The 19,756-nt window shown below is 59.3% G+C and overlaps 1 protein-coding gene across 1 annotated transcript in view; it reads left to right on the top strand.

Moving 5' to 3' along the window:
• The window catches only part of KMT2B (lysine methyltransferase 2B), a 106,421-nt gene that overhangs the window by 11,609 nt on the left and 75,056 nt on the right, over nt 1-19,756 (top strand). The window contains exons 6-8 of the mRNA XM_090128070.1: nt 11,155-11,358; nt 13,328-13,419; nt 15,082-15,183. Coding sequence (XP_089984196.1) covers nt 11,155-11,358; nt 13,328-13,419; nt 15,082-15,183 — 398 coding nt within the window. The remainder of the gene's footprint in view (nt 1-11,154; nt 11,359-13,327; nt 13,420-15,081; nt 15,184-19,756) is intronic.

The following is a 19,756-nucleotide window of genomic DNA, read 5'->3' as shown; positions in this document are numbered from 1 at the left end:
TGTGGGGTCTTATAGGGGATCCTGTGTGGGGTGATGGGGTCTTATAGGGGATCCTGTATGGTGTTGTGGGGTCTTATAGGGGATCCTGTGTGGGGTGATGGGGTCTTATAGGGGATCCTGTATGGGGTGATGGGGTCGTGTAGGGGATCCTGTGTGGGGTTGTGGGGTCTTATAGGGGATCCTGTGTGGGGTTGTGGGGTCTTATAGGGGATCCTGTGTGGGGTTATGGGGTCTTATAGGGGATCCTGTGTGGGGTTGTGGGGTCTTATAGGGGATCCTGTATGGTGTTGTGGGGTCTTATAGGGGATCCTGCGTGGGGTTATGGGGTCTTATAGGGGATCCTGTATGGGGTGACGGGGTCGTGTAGGGGATCCTGTATGGGGTTGTGGGGTCTTATAGGGGATCCTGTATGGGGTTATGGGGTCGTGTAGGGGATCCTGTGTGGGGTGATGGGGTCTTATAGGGGATCCTGTATGGGGTGATGGGGTCGTGTAGGGGATCCTGTGTGGGGTTGTGGGGTCTTATAGGGGATCCTGTGTGGGGTGATGGGGTCTTATAGGGGATCCTGTATGGTGTTGTGGGGTCTTATAGGGGATCCTGCGTGGGGTTATGGGGTCTTATAGGGGATCCTGTATGGTGTTGTGGGGTCTTATAGGGGATCCTGTGTGGGGTTGTGGGGTCTTATAGGGGATCCTGTATGGGGTGACGGGGTCTTATAGGGGATCCTGTATGGGGTTATGGGGTCGTGTAGGGGATCCTGTGTGGGGTTATGGGGTCTTATAGGGGATCCTATATGGGGTTATGGGGTCTTATAGGGGATCCGGTATGGGGTGACGGGGTCTTATAGGGGATCCTGTGTGGGGTTATGTGGTCTTATAGGGGATCCTGTGTGGGGTTATGGGATCTTATAGGGGATCCTATATGGGGTTATGGGGTCTTATAGGGGATCCTGTGTGGGGTGATGGGGTCTTATAGGGGATCCTGAATGGGGTGATGGGGTCTTATAGGGGATCCTTTATGGGGTGATGGGGTCTTATAGGGGATCCTGTGTGGGGTGATGGGGTCTTATAGGGGATCCTGTATGGGGTGATGGGGTCTTATAGGGGATCCTGTATGGGGTGATGGGGTCTTATAGGGGATCCTGTGTGGGGTTATGGGGTCTTATAGGGGATCCTGTATGGGGTGATGGGGTCTTATAGGGGATCCTGTGTGGGGTTGTGGGGTCTTATAGGGGATCCTGTGTGGGGTTATGGGGTCTTATAGGGGATCCTGTATGGGGTGATGGGGTCTTATAGGGGATCCTGTGTGGGGTTATGGGGTCTTATAGGGGATCCTGTGTGGGGTGATGGGGTCTTATAGGGGATCCTATGTGGGGTGATGGGGTCTTATAGGGGATCCTGTGTGGGGTTATGGGGTCTTATAGGGGATCCTGTATGGGGTTGTGGGGTCTTATAGGGGATCCTATATGGGGTTATGGGGTCTTATAGGGGATCCTGTATGGGGTTATGGAGTTTATAGGGGATCCTATATGGGGTTATGGGGTCTTATAGGGGATCCTATATGGGGTTGTGGGGTCTTATAGGGGATCCTGTATGGGGTTATGGGGTTTATAGGGGATCCTGTATGGGGTTATGGGGTCTTATAGGGGATCCTGTATGGGGTTATGGGGTCTTATAGGGGATCCTATATGGGGTTGTGGGGTCTTATAGGGGATCCTATATGGGGTTGTGGGGTCTTATAGGGGATCCTGTGTGGGGTTGTGGGGTCTTATAGGGGATCCTATATGGGGTTATGGGGTCTTATAGGGGATCCTGTGTGGGGTTATGGGGTCTTATAGGGGATCCTGTGTGGGGTGATGGGGTCTTATAGGGGATCCTGAATGGGGTTGTGGGGTCTTATAGGGGATCCTGTGTGGGGTGATGGGGTCTTATAGGGGATCCTGTATGGTGTTGTGGGGTCTTATAGGGGATCCTGTGTGGGGTGATGGGGTCTTATAGGGGATCCTATATGGGGTTGTGGGGTCTTATAGGGGATCCTATATGGGGTTATGGGGTCTTATAGGGGATCCTATATGGGGTTGTGGGGTCTTATAGGGGATCCTGAATGGGGTGATGGGGTCTTATAGGGGATCCTGTGTGGGGTGATGGGGTCTTATAGGGGATCCTGTGTGGGGTGATGGGGTCTTATAGGGGATCCTGTGTGGGGTGATGGGGTCTTATAGGGGATCCTGAATGGGGTGATGGGGTCTTATAGGGGATCCTGAATGTGGTTATGGGGTCTTATAGGGGATCCTGTGTGGGGTTATGGGGTCTTATAGGGGATCCTGTGTGGGATTATGGGGTCATGTAGGGGATCCTGAATGGGGTGATGGGGTCTTATAGGGGATCCTGTGTGGGGTTATGGGGTCTTATAGGGGATCCTATATGGGGTTATGGGGTCGTGTAGGGGATCCTGTGTGGGGTGATGGGGTCTTACAGGGGATCCTGTGTGGGGTTATGGGGTCTTATAGGGGATCCTGTATGGTGTTGTGGGGTCTTATAGGGGATCCTGCGTGGGGTTATGGGGTCTTATAGGGGATCCTGTGTGGGGTTGTGGGGTCTTATAGGGGATCCTGTATGGTGTTGTGGGGTCTTATAGGGGATCCTGTGTGGGGTTATGGGGTCTTACAGGGGATCCTGTGTGGGGTTATGGGGTCTTATAGGGGATCCTGAATGGGGTGATGGGGTCTTATAGGGGATCCTGTGTGGGGTTATGGGGTCTTATAGGGGATCCTGAATGGGGTGATGGGGTCTTATAGGGGATCCTGAATGGGGTTATGGGGTCTTATAGGGGATCCTATATGGGGTTATGGGGTCATGTAGGGGATCCTGTGTGGGGTTATGAGGTCTTATAGGGGATCCTGTATGGTGTTGTGGGGTCTTATAGGGGATCCTGCGTGGGGTTATGGGGTCTTATAGGGGATCCTGTATGGGGTTATGGGGTCGTGTAGGGGATCCTGTGTGGGGTTATGGGGTCTTATAGGGGATCCTGAATGGGGTTATGGGGTCTTACAGGGGATCCTGTGTGGGGTTATGGGGTCTTATAGGGGATCCTGTATGGTGTTGTGGGGTCTTATAGGGGATCCTGCGTGGGGTTATGGGGTCTTATAGGGGATCCTGTGTGGGATTATGGGGTCATGTAGGGGATCCTGAATGGGGTGATGGGGTCTTATAGGGGATCCTGTGTGGGGTTATGGGGTCTTATAGGGGATCCTATATGGGGTTATGGGGTCGTGTAGGGGATCCTGTGTGGGGTTATGAGGTCTTATAGGGGATCCTGTATGGTGTTGTGGGGTCTTATAGGGGATCCTGCGTGGGGTTATGGGGTCTTATAGGGGATCCTGTATGGGGTTATGGGGTCGTGTAGGGGATCCTGTGTGGGGTTATGGGGTCTTATAGGGGATCCTGAATGGGGTTATGGGGTCTTACAGGGGATCCTGTGTGGGGTTATGGGGTCTTATAGGGGATCCTGTATGGGGTGATGGGGTCTTATAGGGGATCCTGAATGGGGTGATGGGGTCTTATAGGGGATCCTGAATGGGGTTATGGGGTCTTATAGGGGATCCTATATGGGGTTATGGGGTCATGTAGGGGATCCTGTGTGGGGTTATGAGGTCTTATAGGGGATCCTGTATGGTGTTGTGGGGTCTTATAGGGGATCCTGCGTGGGGTTATGGGGTCTTATAGGGGATCCTGTATGGGGTTATGGGGTCGTGTAGGGGATCCTGTGTGGGGTTATGGGGTCTTATAGGGGATCCTGAATGGGGTTATGGGGTCTTACAGGGGATCCTGTGTGGGGTTATGGGGTCTTATAGGGGATCCTGTATGGGGTGACGGGGTCTTATAGGGGATCCGGTATGGGGTGATGGGGTCTTACAGGGGATCCTGTGTGGGGTTGTGGGGTCTTATAGGGGATCCTGTATGGTGTTGTGGGGTCTTATAGGGGATCCTGTGTGGGGTGATGGGGTCTTATAGGGGATCCTGTGTGGGGTGATGGGGTCTTATAGGGGATCCTGTATGGGGTGATGGGGTCTTATAGGGGATCCTATATGGGGTATGGGGTCTTATAGGGGATCCTGTATGGGGTTTGGGGATCCTGTATGGGGTGTGGGATCTTATAGGGGATCCTATATGGGGTGTGGTGTCGTGTATGGGGTTATGGGGTTGTATAGGAGATCCTATATGGGGTGTGGGGTCTTGTAGGGGATCCTATATGGGGTGTGGGATCGTATATGGGGTTATGGGGTCGTGTAGGGATATTATATGGGATGTAGGGTCATATATGGGGTTATGGGGTCATATATCGGATCCTATATGGGTTGTGGGGTCTTATAGGGGTTATGGGGTCGTGTAGGGGATCTTGTATGGGGTGTGGGGTCTTATAGGGGATCCTATATGGGGTGTGGGGTTGTATATGGGGTTATGGGGTCGTGTAGGGGATCCTATATGGGATGTGGGGTCTTGTATGGGGTTATGGGGTCAGGGAGATCCTATTGGGGGCAGTGGGGTCAGGGGGATCCTATATGGGGTTATGGGGTTGGGGGCTATATTGGGTTATGGGGTCAGGGGAGGTTATGGGGTCAGGACGGTTATGGGATTGGAGGGGTTATGGGGTGTCAGGGGTTATGGGGTCGGGGGGGTGTTATGGGGTCTGTGGGGCCCTGTGGGGCTGTATGGGGTCTGTGAGGAGATCCTATAGGATGTTATGGAGTCTGTGGGGTTCTGTGGGGCATTATGGGGTCTGGAGGGCCCTATGGGGCGTTATGGGGTTTGTGGGGCCCTATAGGGTTTGTGGGGCCCTATGAGTTCATATGGGGCATTATGGGGTCTGCGGGGCCCAATGGGGCATTATGGGATCTGTGGGGCCCTATGAGGTGTTATGGGGTCTGTGGGGCCCTATGGGGTGTTATGGGGTCTGCAGGGCTCTGTGAGGCCCTATGGGGCTTTATGGGGTCTGTGGGGCCCTATAGCGTCTGTGGGGCCCTATTTGTTCATATGGGGCATTATGGGGTCTGTGGGGCCCAATGGGGCATTATGGGATCTGTGGGGCCCTATGGGGTGTTATGGGGTCTGTGGGGTTCTGTGGGGTGTTATGAGGTCTGCAGGGCTCTGTGAGGCCCTATGGGGCTTTATGGGGTCTGTGGGGCCCTATAGGGTCTGTGGGGCCCTATTTGTTCATATGGGGCATTGTGGGGTTTGTGGGGCCCTACGGGGTGTTATGGGATCTGTGGGGCCCTATGAGGTGTTATTGGGTCTTTGGGCCCTATGGGGCATTATGGGATCTGTGGGGCCCTATGGGGTGTTATGGGGTCTGTGGGGCCCTATAGGGTCTGTGGGGCCCTATTTGTTCATATGGGGCATTATGGGGTCTGTGGGGCCCTATGGGGCTTTATGGGATCTGTGGGGCCCTATGGGGTGTTATGGGGTCTGTGGGGCCCTATGGGGCCTGTGTGGCCCTATGAAGTGTTATGGGGTCTGTGGGGTTCTATGGGGCATTATGGGGTCTGTGGGGCCCTATAGGGTCTGTGGGGTCTGTGGGGCCTTATTTGTTCATATGGGGCATTATGGGGTCTGTGGGGCCCTATGGGGCTTTTTGGGGCCCTGTGGGGCCTGTGAGGCCCTATGGGGCTCTATGGGGTCTGTGGGGCCCTATGGGGTGTTATGGGGTCTCTGGGGCCTTATGGGGGGTTATGGGGTCTGTGAGGCCCTATGAGTTAATACGGAGCATTATGGGGTCTGTGGGGCTGTATGGGGTGTTATGGGGTCTCTGGGGCCGTATGGGGTGTTATGGGGTGTTATGGGGTCTGTGTAGCTCTTTGGGGCCCTATGGCTCGATATGGGGTCAGGGGGGCCATATGGGGCCACGCAGGATTTCTGTAGGATCTCTATGGGGCTGTGGGGGTCTCAGGGCCACCAGCAGCGCTCAGCAGGGCCGTGTGCTGCCCCGTGTCCCCTCCCCCCCCCCAGGTGTCCCCACCCCCCCCCCATGTCCCCTCCCTCCCCCCCAGTTGTCCCCACCACCTCCCCATCTTCCCTCCCTCCCCCCCCAATTGTCCCCTCCCCCCCCAGGTGTCCCCAGCCCCCCCCGTGTCCCCTCCCTCCCCCCCCCAGGTGTCCCCACCCCCCCCCATGTCCCCTCCCTCCCCCCCAGTTGTCCCCACCCCCTCCCCATCTTCCCTCCTTCCCCCCCCCAATTGTCCTCTCCGCCCCAGGTGTCCCCACCCCCCCCAATGTCCCCTCCCCCCCCCATGTCCCCCCCCCCCCCAGTTGTCCCCACCCCCTCCCCATCTTCCCTCCTTCCCCCCCCCCAAATTGTCCCCACCCCGCCCAGGTGTCCCCACCCCCCCGTGTCCCCTCCCTCCCCCCCCCCAGGTGTCCCCTCCCCCTCCCCGCCCCCTCCCCCCGGCCGCGTGGTCGCAGAGTGGGGACGGAAGGGACGGGGACGGAGGTATGGGGGGGGGGTTATGGGGTCGGGGGGGGTTATGGGGTCGGGATTGGGGTTATAGGGTGGGTTATGGGGTCGGGATTGGGGGAATGGGGGGGTTATGGGGTTGGGGTGTCGGGGTATGGGGTTGGGATTTGGGGTGGGTTATGGGGCTGGGGTTGGGGTTATAGGGTGGGTTATGGGGTCGGGACTGGGGGGATGGGGGTTATGGGATGGGGGTGTGGTGGTATGGGGTTGGGATTTGGGATGGGTTATGGGGTTGGGGTTGGGGATTTGGGGTGGGTTATGGGGTTGGGATTGGGGATTTGGGGTGGGTTATGGGATTAGGATTGGGGATTTGGGGTGGGTTATGGGGTTGGGATTGGGGTTATGGGGTGGGTTATGGGGTCGGGATTGGGGGGACGGGGGGGGTTATGGGATGGGGGTGTGGTGGTATGGGGTTGGGATTTGGGGTGGGTTGTGGGGCTGGGGTTGGGGTTATAGGGTGGGTTATGGCGTTGGGATTGGGGGGATGGGGGGTTATGGGATGGGGGTGTCGGGGTATGGGGTTGGGATTTGGGGTGGGTTGTGGGGTTGGGAGTAGGGTTATGGGGTGGGTTATGGGGTTGGGCTGTGGGGGTATGGGGTTTGGATTTGGGGGGGTTATGGGGTTGGGATTGGGGTTATGGGGTGGGTTATGGGATCGGGATTGGGGGGATAGGGGGTTATGGGATGGGGGTGTGGGGGTATGGGGTTGGGATTTGGGGGGGTTATGGGATTGGGGTTGGGGATTTGGGGTGGGTTATGGGATTAGGATTGGGGTTATAGGGTGGGTTATGGGGTCGGGATTGGGGGGATGGGGGGGTTATGGGGTTGGGGTGTCGGGGTATGCGGTTGGGATTTGGGGTGGGTTATGGGGTTGGGATTGGGGATATGGGATGGGTTATGGGATGGGGGTGTGGAGGTTGGGGTTGGGATTTGGGGGGGTTATGGGGTTGGGATTGGGGATATGGGATGGGTTATGGGATGGGGGTGTGGGGGTACGGGGTTGGGATTTGGGGGGGTTATGGGATCGGGATTGGGGGGATGGGGGGGTTATGGGGTTGGTGTGTAGGGGTATGGGGTTGGGATTTGGGGGGGTTATGGGGTTGGGATTGGGGTTATGGGGTGGGTTATGGGATCGGGATTGGGGGGATGGGGGGGTTATGGGGTTGGGGTGTAGGGGTATGGGGTTGGGATTTGGGGGGGTTATGGGATTGGGGTTGGGGATTTGGGGTGGGTTATGGGATTAGGATTGGGGTTATAGGGTGGGTTATGGGGTCGGGATTGGGGGGATGGGGGGGTTATGGGGTTGGGGTGTCGGGGTATGCGGTTGGGATTTGGGGTGGGTTATGGGGTTGGGATTGGGGATTTGGGATGGGTTATGGGATGGGGGTGTGGAGGTATGGGGTTGGGATTTGGGGGGGTTATGGGATTGGGGGATGGGGGGAGTTATGGGGTTGGGGTGTCGGGGTATGGGGTTGGGATTTGGGGTGGGTTGTGGGGTTGGGATTGGGGATATGGGGTGGTTATGGGGTTCGGTTTGGGGATTTGGGGTGGGTTTGGGATTAGGGTGTGGGGGTATGGGGTTGGGATTGGGGTGTGGGGTTATGGGATTGGGGCTAGGGATTGGGATCGGGGTGTAGCGTTTGGGGATATGGGGTTGGGGTGTGGGATTGGGGATATGGGGGGTTTATGGGATTGGCGTGTGGGGGTTTGGGGTTGGGGTGTGGGGATATGGGGACACCATGGAGATATGGGGACCCTATGGGGCACAGTGGGGCACTATGGGGACACAGTGGGGCACTATGGGGTCACTATGGGGTCCCTGTGGGGTCAGTGGCACTATGGGGCACTATGGGGACACAGTGGGGACTGTGGGACACAATGGGGCACAATGGGGTTATAGGGTCCCAATGGGGCACAGTGGGGTTATAGGGTTCCAATGGGGCACAATGGGGTTATAGGGTTCCAATAGGGCACAATGGGGTTATAGGGTCCCAGTGGGGACACAGTGGGGTTATAGGGTCCCAATGGGGGCACGATGGGACACCATAGGGATACAATGGGGCACAATGGGGTTATAGGGTCCCAACAGGGCACAGTGGGGTTATAGGGTTCCAATGGGGACACAATGGGGCACAATGGAGTTATAGGGTCCCAATGGGGTACAGTGGGGTTATAGGGTCCCAATGGGGTACAGTGGGGTACAGTGGGGCACAATGGGATTATAGGGTCCCAGTGAGGGCACAGTGGAGTTATAGGGTCCCAATGGGGACACAGTGGGACACAGTAGGGCACAATGGGTTTATAGGATCCCAACGGGGCACAGTGGGGTTATAGGGTCCCAGTGGGGGCACAGTGGGGCACAATGGAGTTATAGGGTCCCAATGGGGGCACAGTGGGGTTATAGCGTCCCAATGGGGCATAATAGGGCACAGTGGGGTTATAGGGTCCCAATGGGGGCACAATGGGGTCCCAATGGGGACACAATGGGGTTATAGGGTCCCAATGGGGCACAGTGGGTTTGTAAGGTCCTGATGGGGACACAGTGGGACAATGGGGTTATAGGGTCCCAATGGGACACAGTGGGGCTATAGGGTCCCAATGGGGACACAGTACGGTTATAGGGTCCCAATGGCGGCACAGTGAGGCACGTTAGGGTTATAAGGTCCCAATGGGACAGAGGGGGGGTTATAGGGTCCCAGTGGGGGCACAGTGGGGCACAGTGGGTTTGTAGGGTCCCAATGGGGGCACAATGGGACACCATAGGGACACAATGGGGCACAATGGGGTTATGGGGTCCCAATGGGGACTCAGTGGGGCACAGTGGGGTTATAGGGTCCCAGTGGGGTCATGATAGGGACACGATGGGGTTATGGGGACCCAATGGGGACATGATGGGGCACAATGGGGTTATGGGGTCCCAATGAGACTCAGTGGGACACAGTGGGGTTATGGGTCCCAATGGGGGCACAGTGGGGAACAGTGGGGTTATAGGGTCCCAATGGGGACACGATGGGGCACAATGGGGTTATGGGGTCCCAATGGGACTCAATGGGGCACAGTGGGGTTATAGGGTCGCAATGGGGACACGATGGGTCACAGTGGGGTTATAGGGTCCCAGTGGGACACAGTGGGGAACAATGGGGTTATGGGGTCCCAATGGGAGCACAGTGGGGAACAGTGGGGGTATAGGGTCCCAGTGAGGGCACAGTGGGACACAGTGGGGTTATAGGGTCCCAATGGGACTCAATGGGACACAGTGGGGTTATGGGGTCCCAATGGGACACAATGGGGTTATGGGGTCCCAATGGGGACACGATGGGGCACAATGGGGTTATGGGGTCCCAATGGTACACATTGGGGTTATAGGGTCCCAATGGGACAGAGTGGGGTTATAGGGTCCCAATGGGACTCAATGGGACACAGTGGGGTTATAGGGTCCCAATGGGACACAGTGGGGTTATGGGGTCCCAATGGGGACACGATGGGGCACAATGGGGTTATAGGGTCCCAATGGGACTCAGTGGGACACAGTGGGGTTATGTGTCCCAATGGGGGCACAGTGGGGAACAGTGGGGTTATAGGGTCCCAATGGGGACACGATGGGGTACAATGGGGTTATGGGGTCCCAATGGGACTCAATGGGGCACAGTGGGGTTATGGGGTCCCAATGGGACTCAATGGGGCACAGTGGGGTTATAGGGTCTCAGTGGGACACAGTGGGGAACAATGGGGTTATGGGGTCCCAATGGGAGCACAGTGGGGAACAGTGGGGGTATAGGGTCCCAGTGAGGGCACAGTGGGACACAGTGGAGTTATAGGGTCCCAATGGGACGTAATGGGGTTATAGGGTCCCAATGGGACACAGTGGGGTTATGGGGTCCCAATGGGACACAGTGGGGTTATGGGGTTCCAATGGGGACACGATGGGGCACAATGGGGTTATAGGGTCCCAATGGGACACAGTGGGGTTATGGGGTCCCAGTGGAGACACGATGGAGCACAATGGGGTTATCGGGTCCCAATGGGACACAATGAGGTTATGGGGTTCCAATGGAGACACGATGGGACACAATGGGGTTATAGGGTCCCAATGGGACACAGTGAGGTTATGGGGTCCCAATGGGACACAGTGGGGCACAATAGGGTTATAGGGTCCCAATGGGATACAGTGGGGTTATAGGGTCCCAATGGGACGTAATGGGGTTATAGGGTCCCAATGGGGCACAGTGGGGTTGTAGGGTCCCAATGGGACACAATGGGGTTATGGGGTCCCAATGGGGACACGATGGGGCACAATGGGGTTATGGGTCCCAGTGGGACACAATGAGGTTATGGGGTTCCAATGGGGACACGATGGGGCACAATGGGGTTATAGGGTCCCAATGGGACACAATGAGGTTATGGGGTCCCAATGGGACACAGTGGGGTTATGGGGTCCCAGTGGAGACACGATGGAGCACAATGGGGTTATCGGGTCCCAATGGGACACAGTGGGGTTATAGGGTGCCAATGGGACTCAGTGGGGTTATGGGGTCCCAATGGGACACAAAGGGATTATAGGGTCCCAAAGGGGGCACATTGGTGCTGTGTGTCCCCAATGAGGTCCCAGCAGTCCCCCCCCCTCTCTTCCTGCCCCCCCCCCAGGTCGGGGCCCCCCCCGCACGGCTCCGTGGGACTCGGAGGACTCGGCAGACGAAGGGGGGGAGGCGGTGACCTCAGGTGACCCCGGGGGTCCCGAACCCCCCCGGAGATCGGAGCGCAGAGCTCTGCGACCCCGGCTGCGCCACTGCGAGGAGGCGGCGTCGCCTGCGGGATCCGACGGGGAGGCGGCGGGAGCGCCCCCTAGCGGTGAGGAGGACTGTGGGCTTACATGGGGTTCTATGGGGAGAGATGGGCAGCGCCCCCTAGCGGTGAGGACTGTGGGCTTACATAGGGTTCTATGGGGAGAGAAAGGCAGCGCCACCTAGGGGCGAGGAGGACTGTGGGGTTACATGGGGTTCTATGGGGAGAGATGGGCAGCGCCCCTTAGCGGTGAGGAGGACTGTGGGCTTACATGGGGTTCTATGGGGAGAGATGGGCAGCGCCCCCTAGCGGTGAGGAGGACTGTGGGCTTACATGGGGTTCTATGGGGAGAGATGGGCAGCGCCCCCTAGGGGAGAGGAGGACTGTGGGCTTACATAGGGTTCTATGGGAGACGGAGGGAGCGCCCCCTAGCGGTGAGGAGGACTGTGGGCTTACATGGGGTTCTATGGGGAGAGAAAGGCAGCGCCCCCTAGGGGCGAGGAGGACTGTGGGGGGTGTATGGGGTTATATGGGGATGAATGGGGATAAACGGGGGTGTATGGGGTTATATGGGGTCATATGAGGATAAACGGGGTTATATGGGGTTATATGGGGGTAAATGGGGGTGTATGGGGTTATATGGGGTCATATGGGTATAAGTGGGGGTGCATGGGATTATATGGGGATATATGGGCATATATGGGGATAAATGGGGGTGTGTGGGGTTATATGGGGTTATATGGGGATATATGGGGTTATATGGGGTTCTATGGGGATAAAAGGAGGTGAATGGGATTATATGGGGAGGCGGAGGGAGCGCCCCCTAGCGGTGAGGAGGACTGTGGGGTTACATGGGGTTCTATGGGGAGAGAAGGGCAGCGCCCCCTAGGGGAGAGGAGGACTGTGGGGGGTGTATGGGGTTCTATGGGGATGAATGGGGGTGTATGGGGTTATATGGGGTCATATGAGGATAAATGGGGGTGCATGGGGTTATATGGGGTTATATGGGTTTTTATCGGTATAAATGGAGGTGTACGGGGATATATGGGGTTATCTGGGGATTAATAGGGGTGTATGGGGTTCTATGGGGATAAACGCGGGATATGGGGGTATATGGGGTTATGTGGGGAGGCGGAGGGAGCGCCCCCTAGCGGTGAGGAGGACTGTGGTGTTACGTGGGGTTCTATGGGGATAGAAAGGCGGCGCCCCCTAGCGGTGAGGAGGACTGTGGTTGTATGAGGTTCTATGGGGAGACGGAGGGAGCGCCCCCTAGGGGCGAGGAGGACTGTGGAGGGTGCATGGGATTGTATGGGGTTCTATGGGATTCTGTGGGGTTCTATGGGATTATATGGGGCTGTATGGGATTTTATGGGGTTCTATGGGATTATTTAGGGTTATATGGGGATATGGAGGATATTATGGGATATGGGGCGGCAATGGGGACTTCATGGGGTCGGGTGGGGATATTATGGGATATGGGGACTTTATGGGGGGGATATTATGGGATATGGGGGGGCAATGGGGACCTTATGGGGTGGGGGGGGATATTATGGGATATGGGGACTTTATGGGGGGGATATTATGGGATATGGGGCGGCAGTGGGGACTTTATGGGGCTGGGGGGGATATTATGGGATATGGGGACTTTATGGGGTGGGGGATATTATGGGATATGGGGGGCAATGGGGACTTTATGGGGTGGGGGGGGATATTATGGGATATGGGGGCATTTAGGGGGGGGGATATTATGGGATATGGGGCAGCAATGGGGACCTTATGGGGTGGAAGGGGGGATATTATGAGATATGGAGGCATTATGGGGGGGGGGGGATATTATGGGATATGGGGGGGCAGTGGGGACTTTATGGGGTTGGGGGGGATATTATGGGATATGGGGACTTTATGGGGGAGGTATTATGGGATATGGGGACCTTATGGGGTGTGGGGGGGGGGCGGTGATGACGGGGGGGCACTGTGGGGTGGGGGGACACACGGAGGTTATCCCCCCCCCCAATTTATGTCTCCCCCCCCCCAGAGGTGCCCATGGAGGCGGAGGAGCCCCCCCGACCCCGCAGGGCCCCCCTGCAGCCCGTCCTGCAGCTGAGGGCAAGGAGAGGACTGGATAAGGTGGGGGGGGGCGTCAATGGGGGGGGGGGGGGCACCGATATGGGGGGGGGGGGCAGTTATTTGGGGGAGGGGGCATCAATGTGGGGGGGGGGCACCAATATGGGGGGGGGGGGGCATCAATGTGGGGAGGGGGCATCAATGTGGGGGGGGGCACCGATATGGGGTGGGGGGGGGCGTCAGTGGGGGGGGGGGGCACCGATATGGGGGGGGGGGGCAGTTATTTGGGGGAGGGGGCATCAATGTGGGGGGGGGGCACCGATATGGGGGGGGGGGCAGTTATTTGGGGGAGGGGGCATCAATGTGGGGGGGGGCACCGATATGGGGGGGGGGGGCAGTTATTTGGGGGAGGGGGCATCAATGTGGGGGGGGGCACCGATATGGGGGGGGGCAGTTATTTGGGGGAGGGGGCATCAATGTGGGGGGGGGGGCACCGATATTGGGGGGGGGGGAAGTTGTTTGGGGGGGGGGGCATCGATGTGGGGGGGGGGTCCCAGTTATTGGGGGAGAGGGGCATCAATGTTGGGGGGAGCATCAATGTGGGGGGGGGGGGGTTCCAGTTACTGGGGGGGGGGGCATCAATATGGGGGGGGGTCCCAGTTATTGGGATGGGGCATCAATATGGGGGGGGCAGTTATTTGGGGGGGGCATCAATGTGGGGGGGGGTCCCAGTTATTGGGGGGGTCATCAATATGAGGGGGGGGGCAGTTATTGGGGGGGGTGTCAATGTGGGGGGCAGTCCCAGTTATTGGGGGGGGGGCATTAATATGGGGGGGGCAGTTATTTGGGGGGGGGCATCAATATGGAGGGGGGTCCCAGTTATTGGGGGGGGAGGGGCATCAATATGGGGGGGCACCAATGTGGGGGGGGGGCATCAATGTGGGGGGGGCAGTTATTTGGGGGGGGTGTCCCAGTTATTGGGGGGGGAGGAGCATCAATATTGGGGGGGGGCATCATTGGGGGGGGGCAGTTATTTGGGGGAGAGCATCAATACGGGGGGGGCACCAATGTGGGGGGGGCATCAATATGGGAGGGGGGCCAGTTATGGGGGGGGGGGGCATCAATATTGGGGGGGGTCCCAGTTATTGGGGGGGGCACAAATGTGGGGGGGGCAGTTATTTGGGGGGGGGGTCCCAGTTATTGGGGGGGAGGAGCATCAATATGGGGGGGGGGGCATCATTGGGGGGGGGGGCAGTTATTTGGGGGAGAGCATCAATATGGGGGGGGGTCCCAGTTATGGGGGGGGGCATCGATATGGGGGGCTGTTGATATTGGGGGGGGGTCCCAGTTATGGGGGGGGGCATCGATATGGGGGGCTGTTGATATTGGGGGGGGGGTCCCAGTTATTGGAGGGGGGGGCATCAATATGGGGGGGGTCCTCATTATGGGGGGGGGGGTTCCAGTTGTGGGGGGGTTACGCCAATATGGGGGGAGGGGGGAGGGCGCCCTATTATGGGGAGGGGTCGCAGTTGTGGGGGGGGGGGCACATTGATGGGGGGGGGGGGAACCAATTGTGGGGGTGGGGGTCACAGTTTGGGTCTGGGGTCCCATTTTTTGGGATTGGGATTCTTTTTTTTTGAGGGGGGAGCGGGGAACGGAAAGGTTGGGGGGCACCCCCGGTTGGGGGTACCCTCTGATCCCCCCCCCCCCCCACCCTAATTTCAGGAGTGGGGGTCCCCGGGCACCCCGGCCCCCCCCCCCCCCAACGGCTGGTCGGGCAAAGCGCGGCCCAGCGATGGCGTCCATCGCCTGCGTGTCGACTTCAAGGTGGGGGCAACGCCGGGACCCCCCCCCAGCACCCTGACCCCCCCCTCAGCACCCTGACCCCCCCCCAGCACCCTGACCCCCCCCATAGCACCCTGACCCCCCTATAGCACCCTGACCCCCCCCCATAGCACCCTGACCCCCCCATAGCACCCTGACCCCCCTATAGCACCCTGACCCCCCCCCAGCACCCTGACCCCCCCCCATAGCACCCTGACCCCCCCATAGCGCCCTGACCCCCCCCTCAGCACCCTGACCCCCCCCATAGCACCCTGACCCCCCTATAGCACCCTGACCCCCCCCCATAGCACCCTGACCCCCCCCAGCACCCTGACCCCCCCCCATAGCACCCTGACCCCCCCATAGCGCCCTGACCCCCCCCTCAGCACCCTGACCCCCCCCCAGCACCCTGACCCCCCCCCATAGCACCCTGACCCCCCCCTCAGCACCCTGACCCCCCCCCTCAGCACCCTGACCCCCCCCCAGCACCCTGACCCCCCCCCATAGCACCCTGACCCCCCCATAGCGCCCTGACCCCCCCTCAGCACCCTGACCCCCCCCCATAACACCCTGACCCCCCCTCAGCACCCTGACCCCCCCCCAGCACCCTGACCCCCCCTCATAGCACCCTGACCCCCCCCCCAGCACCCTGACCCCCCCCATAGCACCCTGACCCCCCTATAGCACCCTGACCCCCCCCATAGCACCCTGACCCCCCCTCAGCACCCTGACCCCCCCCATAGCACCCTGACCCCCCCATAGCACCCTGACCCCCCTATAGCACCCTGACCCCCCCTCAGCACCCTGACCCCCCCCATAGCACCCTGACCCCCCCATAGCACCCTGACCCCCCTATAGCACCCTGACCCCCCCATAGCACCCTGACCCCCCCCCCAGCACCCTGACCCCCCCCATAGCACCCTGCCCCCCCCATAGCACCCTGACCCCCCCCCCAGCACTCTGACCCCCCCCTCAGCACCCTGACCCCCCCCGTAGCACCCTGACCCCCCCCGTAGCGCCCTGACCCCCCCCCAGCACCCTGACCCCCCTCCATAGCACCCTGACCCCCCCCCAGCACCCTGACCCCCCTCCATAGCACCCTGACCCCCCCCCAGCACCCTGACCCCCCCCTCAGCACCCTGACCCCCCCCATAACACCCTGACCCCCCCATAGCACCCTGACCCCCCCCTCAGCACCCTGACCCCCCCTCAGCACCCTGACCCCCCTATAGCACCCTGACCCCCCCTCAGCACCCTGACCCCCCCAGACCCCAGTGACCCCTCCCCATAGCACCCTGAGACCCCATAGACCACCCCATAGCACCCTGACCCCATAGAGTCCCCCCATAGCACCCAGAAACCCCATAGACCCCCATAGACCCTCTTGTAGCACCCAGAAACCCCATAGACTCCCCCTACCCTATAGGCCCCCCCATAGTACCCAGAAACCCCATAGACCCACCCTGTAGCACCTAGAAACCCCATAGACCCCCCCCAGACCCCATAGACCCCCCCATAGCACTCATAGAGCCCACCCTATAGCACCCAGAAACCCCATAGACCCCCCCATAGCAGCCTGAGACCCCATAGACCCACCCCATAACACCCTGACCCCATAGACCCCCCCATAGCACCCAGAAACCCCATAGACTCCCCCGTACCCTATAGGCCCTCCCATAGTACCCAAAAACCCCATAGACACCCCCAGACCCATAGACCCCACCCTATAGAACCCAGAAACCCCATAGACCCCCCCAGACCCCATAGACCCCCCCCATAGCACCCAGAGACCCCATAGACACCCTCATACCCCATAGCCCTCGCCCTATAGCACCCAGAAACCCCATAGACGCCCCCAGACCCTATAGCCCCCCCCATAGCACCCTGAGACCCCATAGACCCACCCCATAACACCCTGACCCCATAGACCCCCGCATAGCACCCAGAAACCCCATAGACCCCCCCAGACCCCATAGACCCCACCCTGTAGCACCCAGAAACCCCATAGACCCTCCCAGACCCCATAGACCCCACCCCATAGCACCCAGAAACCCCATAGACCCACCCCATAACACCCGGACCCCATAAACCCCCCATAACACCTGGACCCCATAGACCCCCCCGTAGCACCCAGAAACCCCATAGACCTCCCCAGACCCCATAGAGCCACCCTATAGCACTTAGAAACCCCATAGACCCTCCCATACCCCATAGAACCTTACAGACCCCATAGAGCCCACCCTATAGCACCCAGAAAACCCATAGACCCACCCCATAACACCCAGACCCCATTGACGCCCCCAGACCCCATAGACCCCACCCCATAGCACCCAGAAACCCCGTAGACCCCCCTAGACCCCATAGGTCGCCCCATAACACCCAGAAACCCCATAGAGCCACCCTATAGTACCCAGAAACCCCATTGACCCCCCCAGACCCCATAGGCCCCCCCATAGCACCCAGAAACCCCATAGACCCCCCCAGACCCCATAGACCCACCCTATAGCACCCAGAAACCCCATAGACCCCCCCAGACCCCATAGACCCCACCCTATAGCACCCAGAAACCCCATAGACGCCCCCATACCCCATAGAACCTTCCAGACCCCATAGAGCCCACCCTATAGCACCCAGAAACCCCATAGACCCCCCCAGACCCCATAGCCCCCACCCCATAGCACCCAGAAACCCCATAGACCCACCCCATAACACTCAGAAACCCCATAGACGCCCCCAGACCCCATAGACGCCACCCCATAGCACCCAAAAACCCCATAGATCTCCTCCCCCCCCCCATCCCATAGCACCCTGACCCCCCTGGGTTATGGGGTCTGGGGTGGGGGATTTATGGGGTCAGGGTGGTTATGGGGTCTGGGGGGTCTGGGGGGGAGTCTATGGGGTGTGTGTGGGGGAATCTATGGGGCTGGGGGGGTTATGGGGTCTGGGGGGGGGCGATCTGTGGGGTTTGGGGTGGTTATGGGGTTTTCGGGGTGATTACGGGTCTGTGGGGTGGTTATGGGGTCTGTGGGGGGGCTGTGGGGTCTGTAGGGTGGGGTTATGGGGCTGGGGGGGGTTGTGGGGTCTGTGGGGTGGTTATGGGGTTGGGGGGTGGTTATGGGATCTGTGGGTGGGATCCATGAGGTTTGTAGGGTGGTTATGGGGTCTGCGGGGTGTTTATAGGGTCTGTGGGGTGGTTATGGGGTCTGTGGGGTGTTTATAGGGTCTGTGGGTGGTTATGGGGTCTGTGGGGTGTTTATAGGGTCTGTGGGGTGGTTATGGGGTCCATGGGTGGTTATGGGGTGTGGGGGTGGCTATGGGGTCTGGGGAGGTATGGAGTTTATGGGGGGGATCCATGGGGTCTGTGGAGGGGTTATGGGGTCTGTGGGGGGTTATGGGGTCTGTGGGGGGTTTATAGGGTCTGTGGGGGGTTATGGGGTCTGTGGGGTGTTTATAGGGTCTGGGGGTGGCTATGGGGTCTGGGGAGGTATGGAGTTTATGGGGGGGATCCATGGGGTCTGTGGAGGGGTTATGGGGTCTGTGGGGGGTTATGGGGTCTGTGGGGGGTTTATAGGGTCTGTGGGGGGTTATGGGGTCTGTGGGGTGTTTATAGGGTCTGGGGGTGGCTATGGGGTCTGGGGAGGTATGGAGTTTATGGGGGGGATCCATGGGGTCTGTGGAGGGGTTATGGGGTCTGTGGGGGGTTATGGGGTCTGTGGGGGGTTTATAGGGTCTGTGGGGGGTTATGGGGTCTGTGGGGTGTTTATAGGGTCTGGGGGTGGCTATGGGGTCTGGGGAGGTATGGAGTTTATGGGGGGGATCCATGGGGTCTGTGGAGGGGTTATGGGGTCTGTGGGGGGTTATGGGGTCTGTGGGGGGTTTATAGGGTCTGTGGGGGGTTATGGGGTCTGTGGGGTGTTTATAGGGTCTGGGGGTGGCTATGGGGTCTGGGGAGGTATGGAGTTTATGGGGGGGATCCATGGGGTCTGTGGAGGGGTTATGGGGTCTGTGGGGGGTTATGGGGTCTGTGGGGGGTTTATAGGGTCTGTGGGGGGTTATGGGGTCTGTGGGGTGTTTATAGGGTCTGGGGGTGGCTATGGGGTCTGGGGAGGTATGGAGTTTATGGGGGGGATCCATGGGGTCTGTGGAGGGGTTATGGGGTCTGTGGGGGGTTATGGGGTCTGTGGGGGGTTTATAGGGTCTGTGGGGGGTTATGGGGTCTGTGGGGTGTTTATAGGGTCTGGGGGTGGCTATGGGGTCTGGGGAGGTATGGAGTTTATGGGGGGGATCCATGGGGTCTGTGGAGGGGTTATGGGGTCTGTGGGGGGTTATGGGGTCTGTGGGGGGTTTATAGGGTCTGTGGGGGGTTATGGGGTCTGTGGGGTGTTTATAGGGTCTGGGGGTGGCTATGGGGTCTGGGGAGGTATGGAGTTTATGGGGGGGATCCATGGGGTCTGTGGAGGGGTTATGGGGTCTGTGGGGGGTTATGGGGTCTGTGGCGGGTTATGGGATCTGTGGGGTGGTTATGGGGTCTGTGGGGTGGTTATAGGGTCTGTGGGGTGGTTATGGGGTCTGTGGG

Source organism: Phasianus colchicus, chromosome 32, assembly GCF_987193195.1.
Source record: "Phasianus colchicus chromosome 32, bPhaCol1.hap1.1, whole genome shotgun sequence".
In the NCBI taxonomy this organism is placed as follows: domain Eukaryota; kingdom Metazoa; phylum Chordata; class Aves; order Galliformes; family Phasianidae; genus Phasianus; species Phasianus colchicus.
Note: the sequence above shows the minus strand (reverse complement) of the source record. Positions and strands in the feature narration are given on the sequence as shown.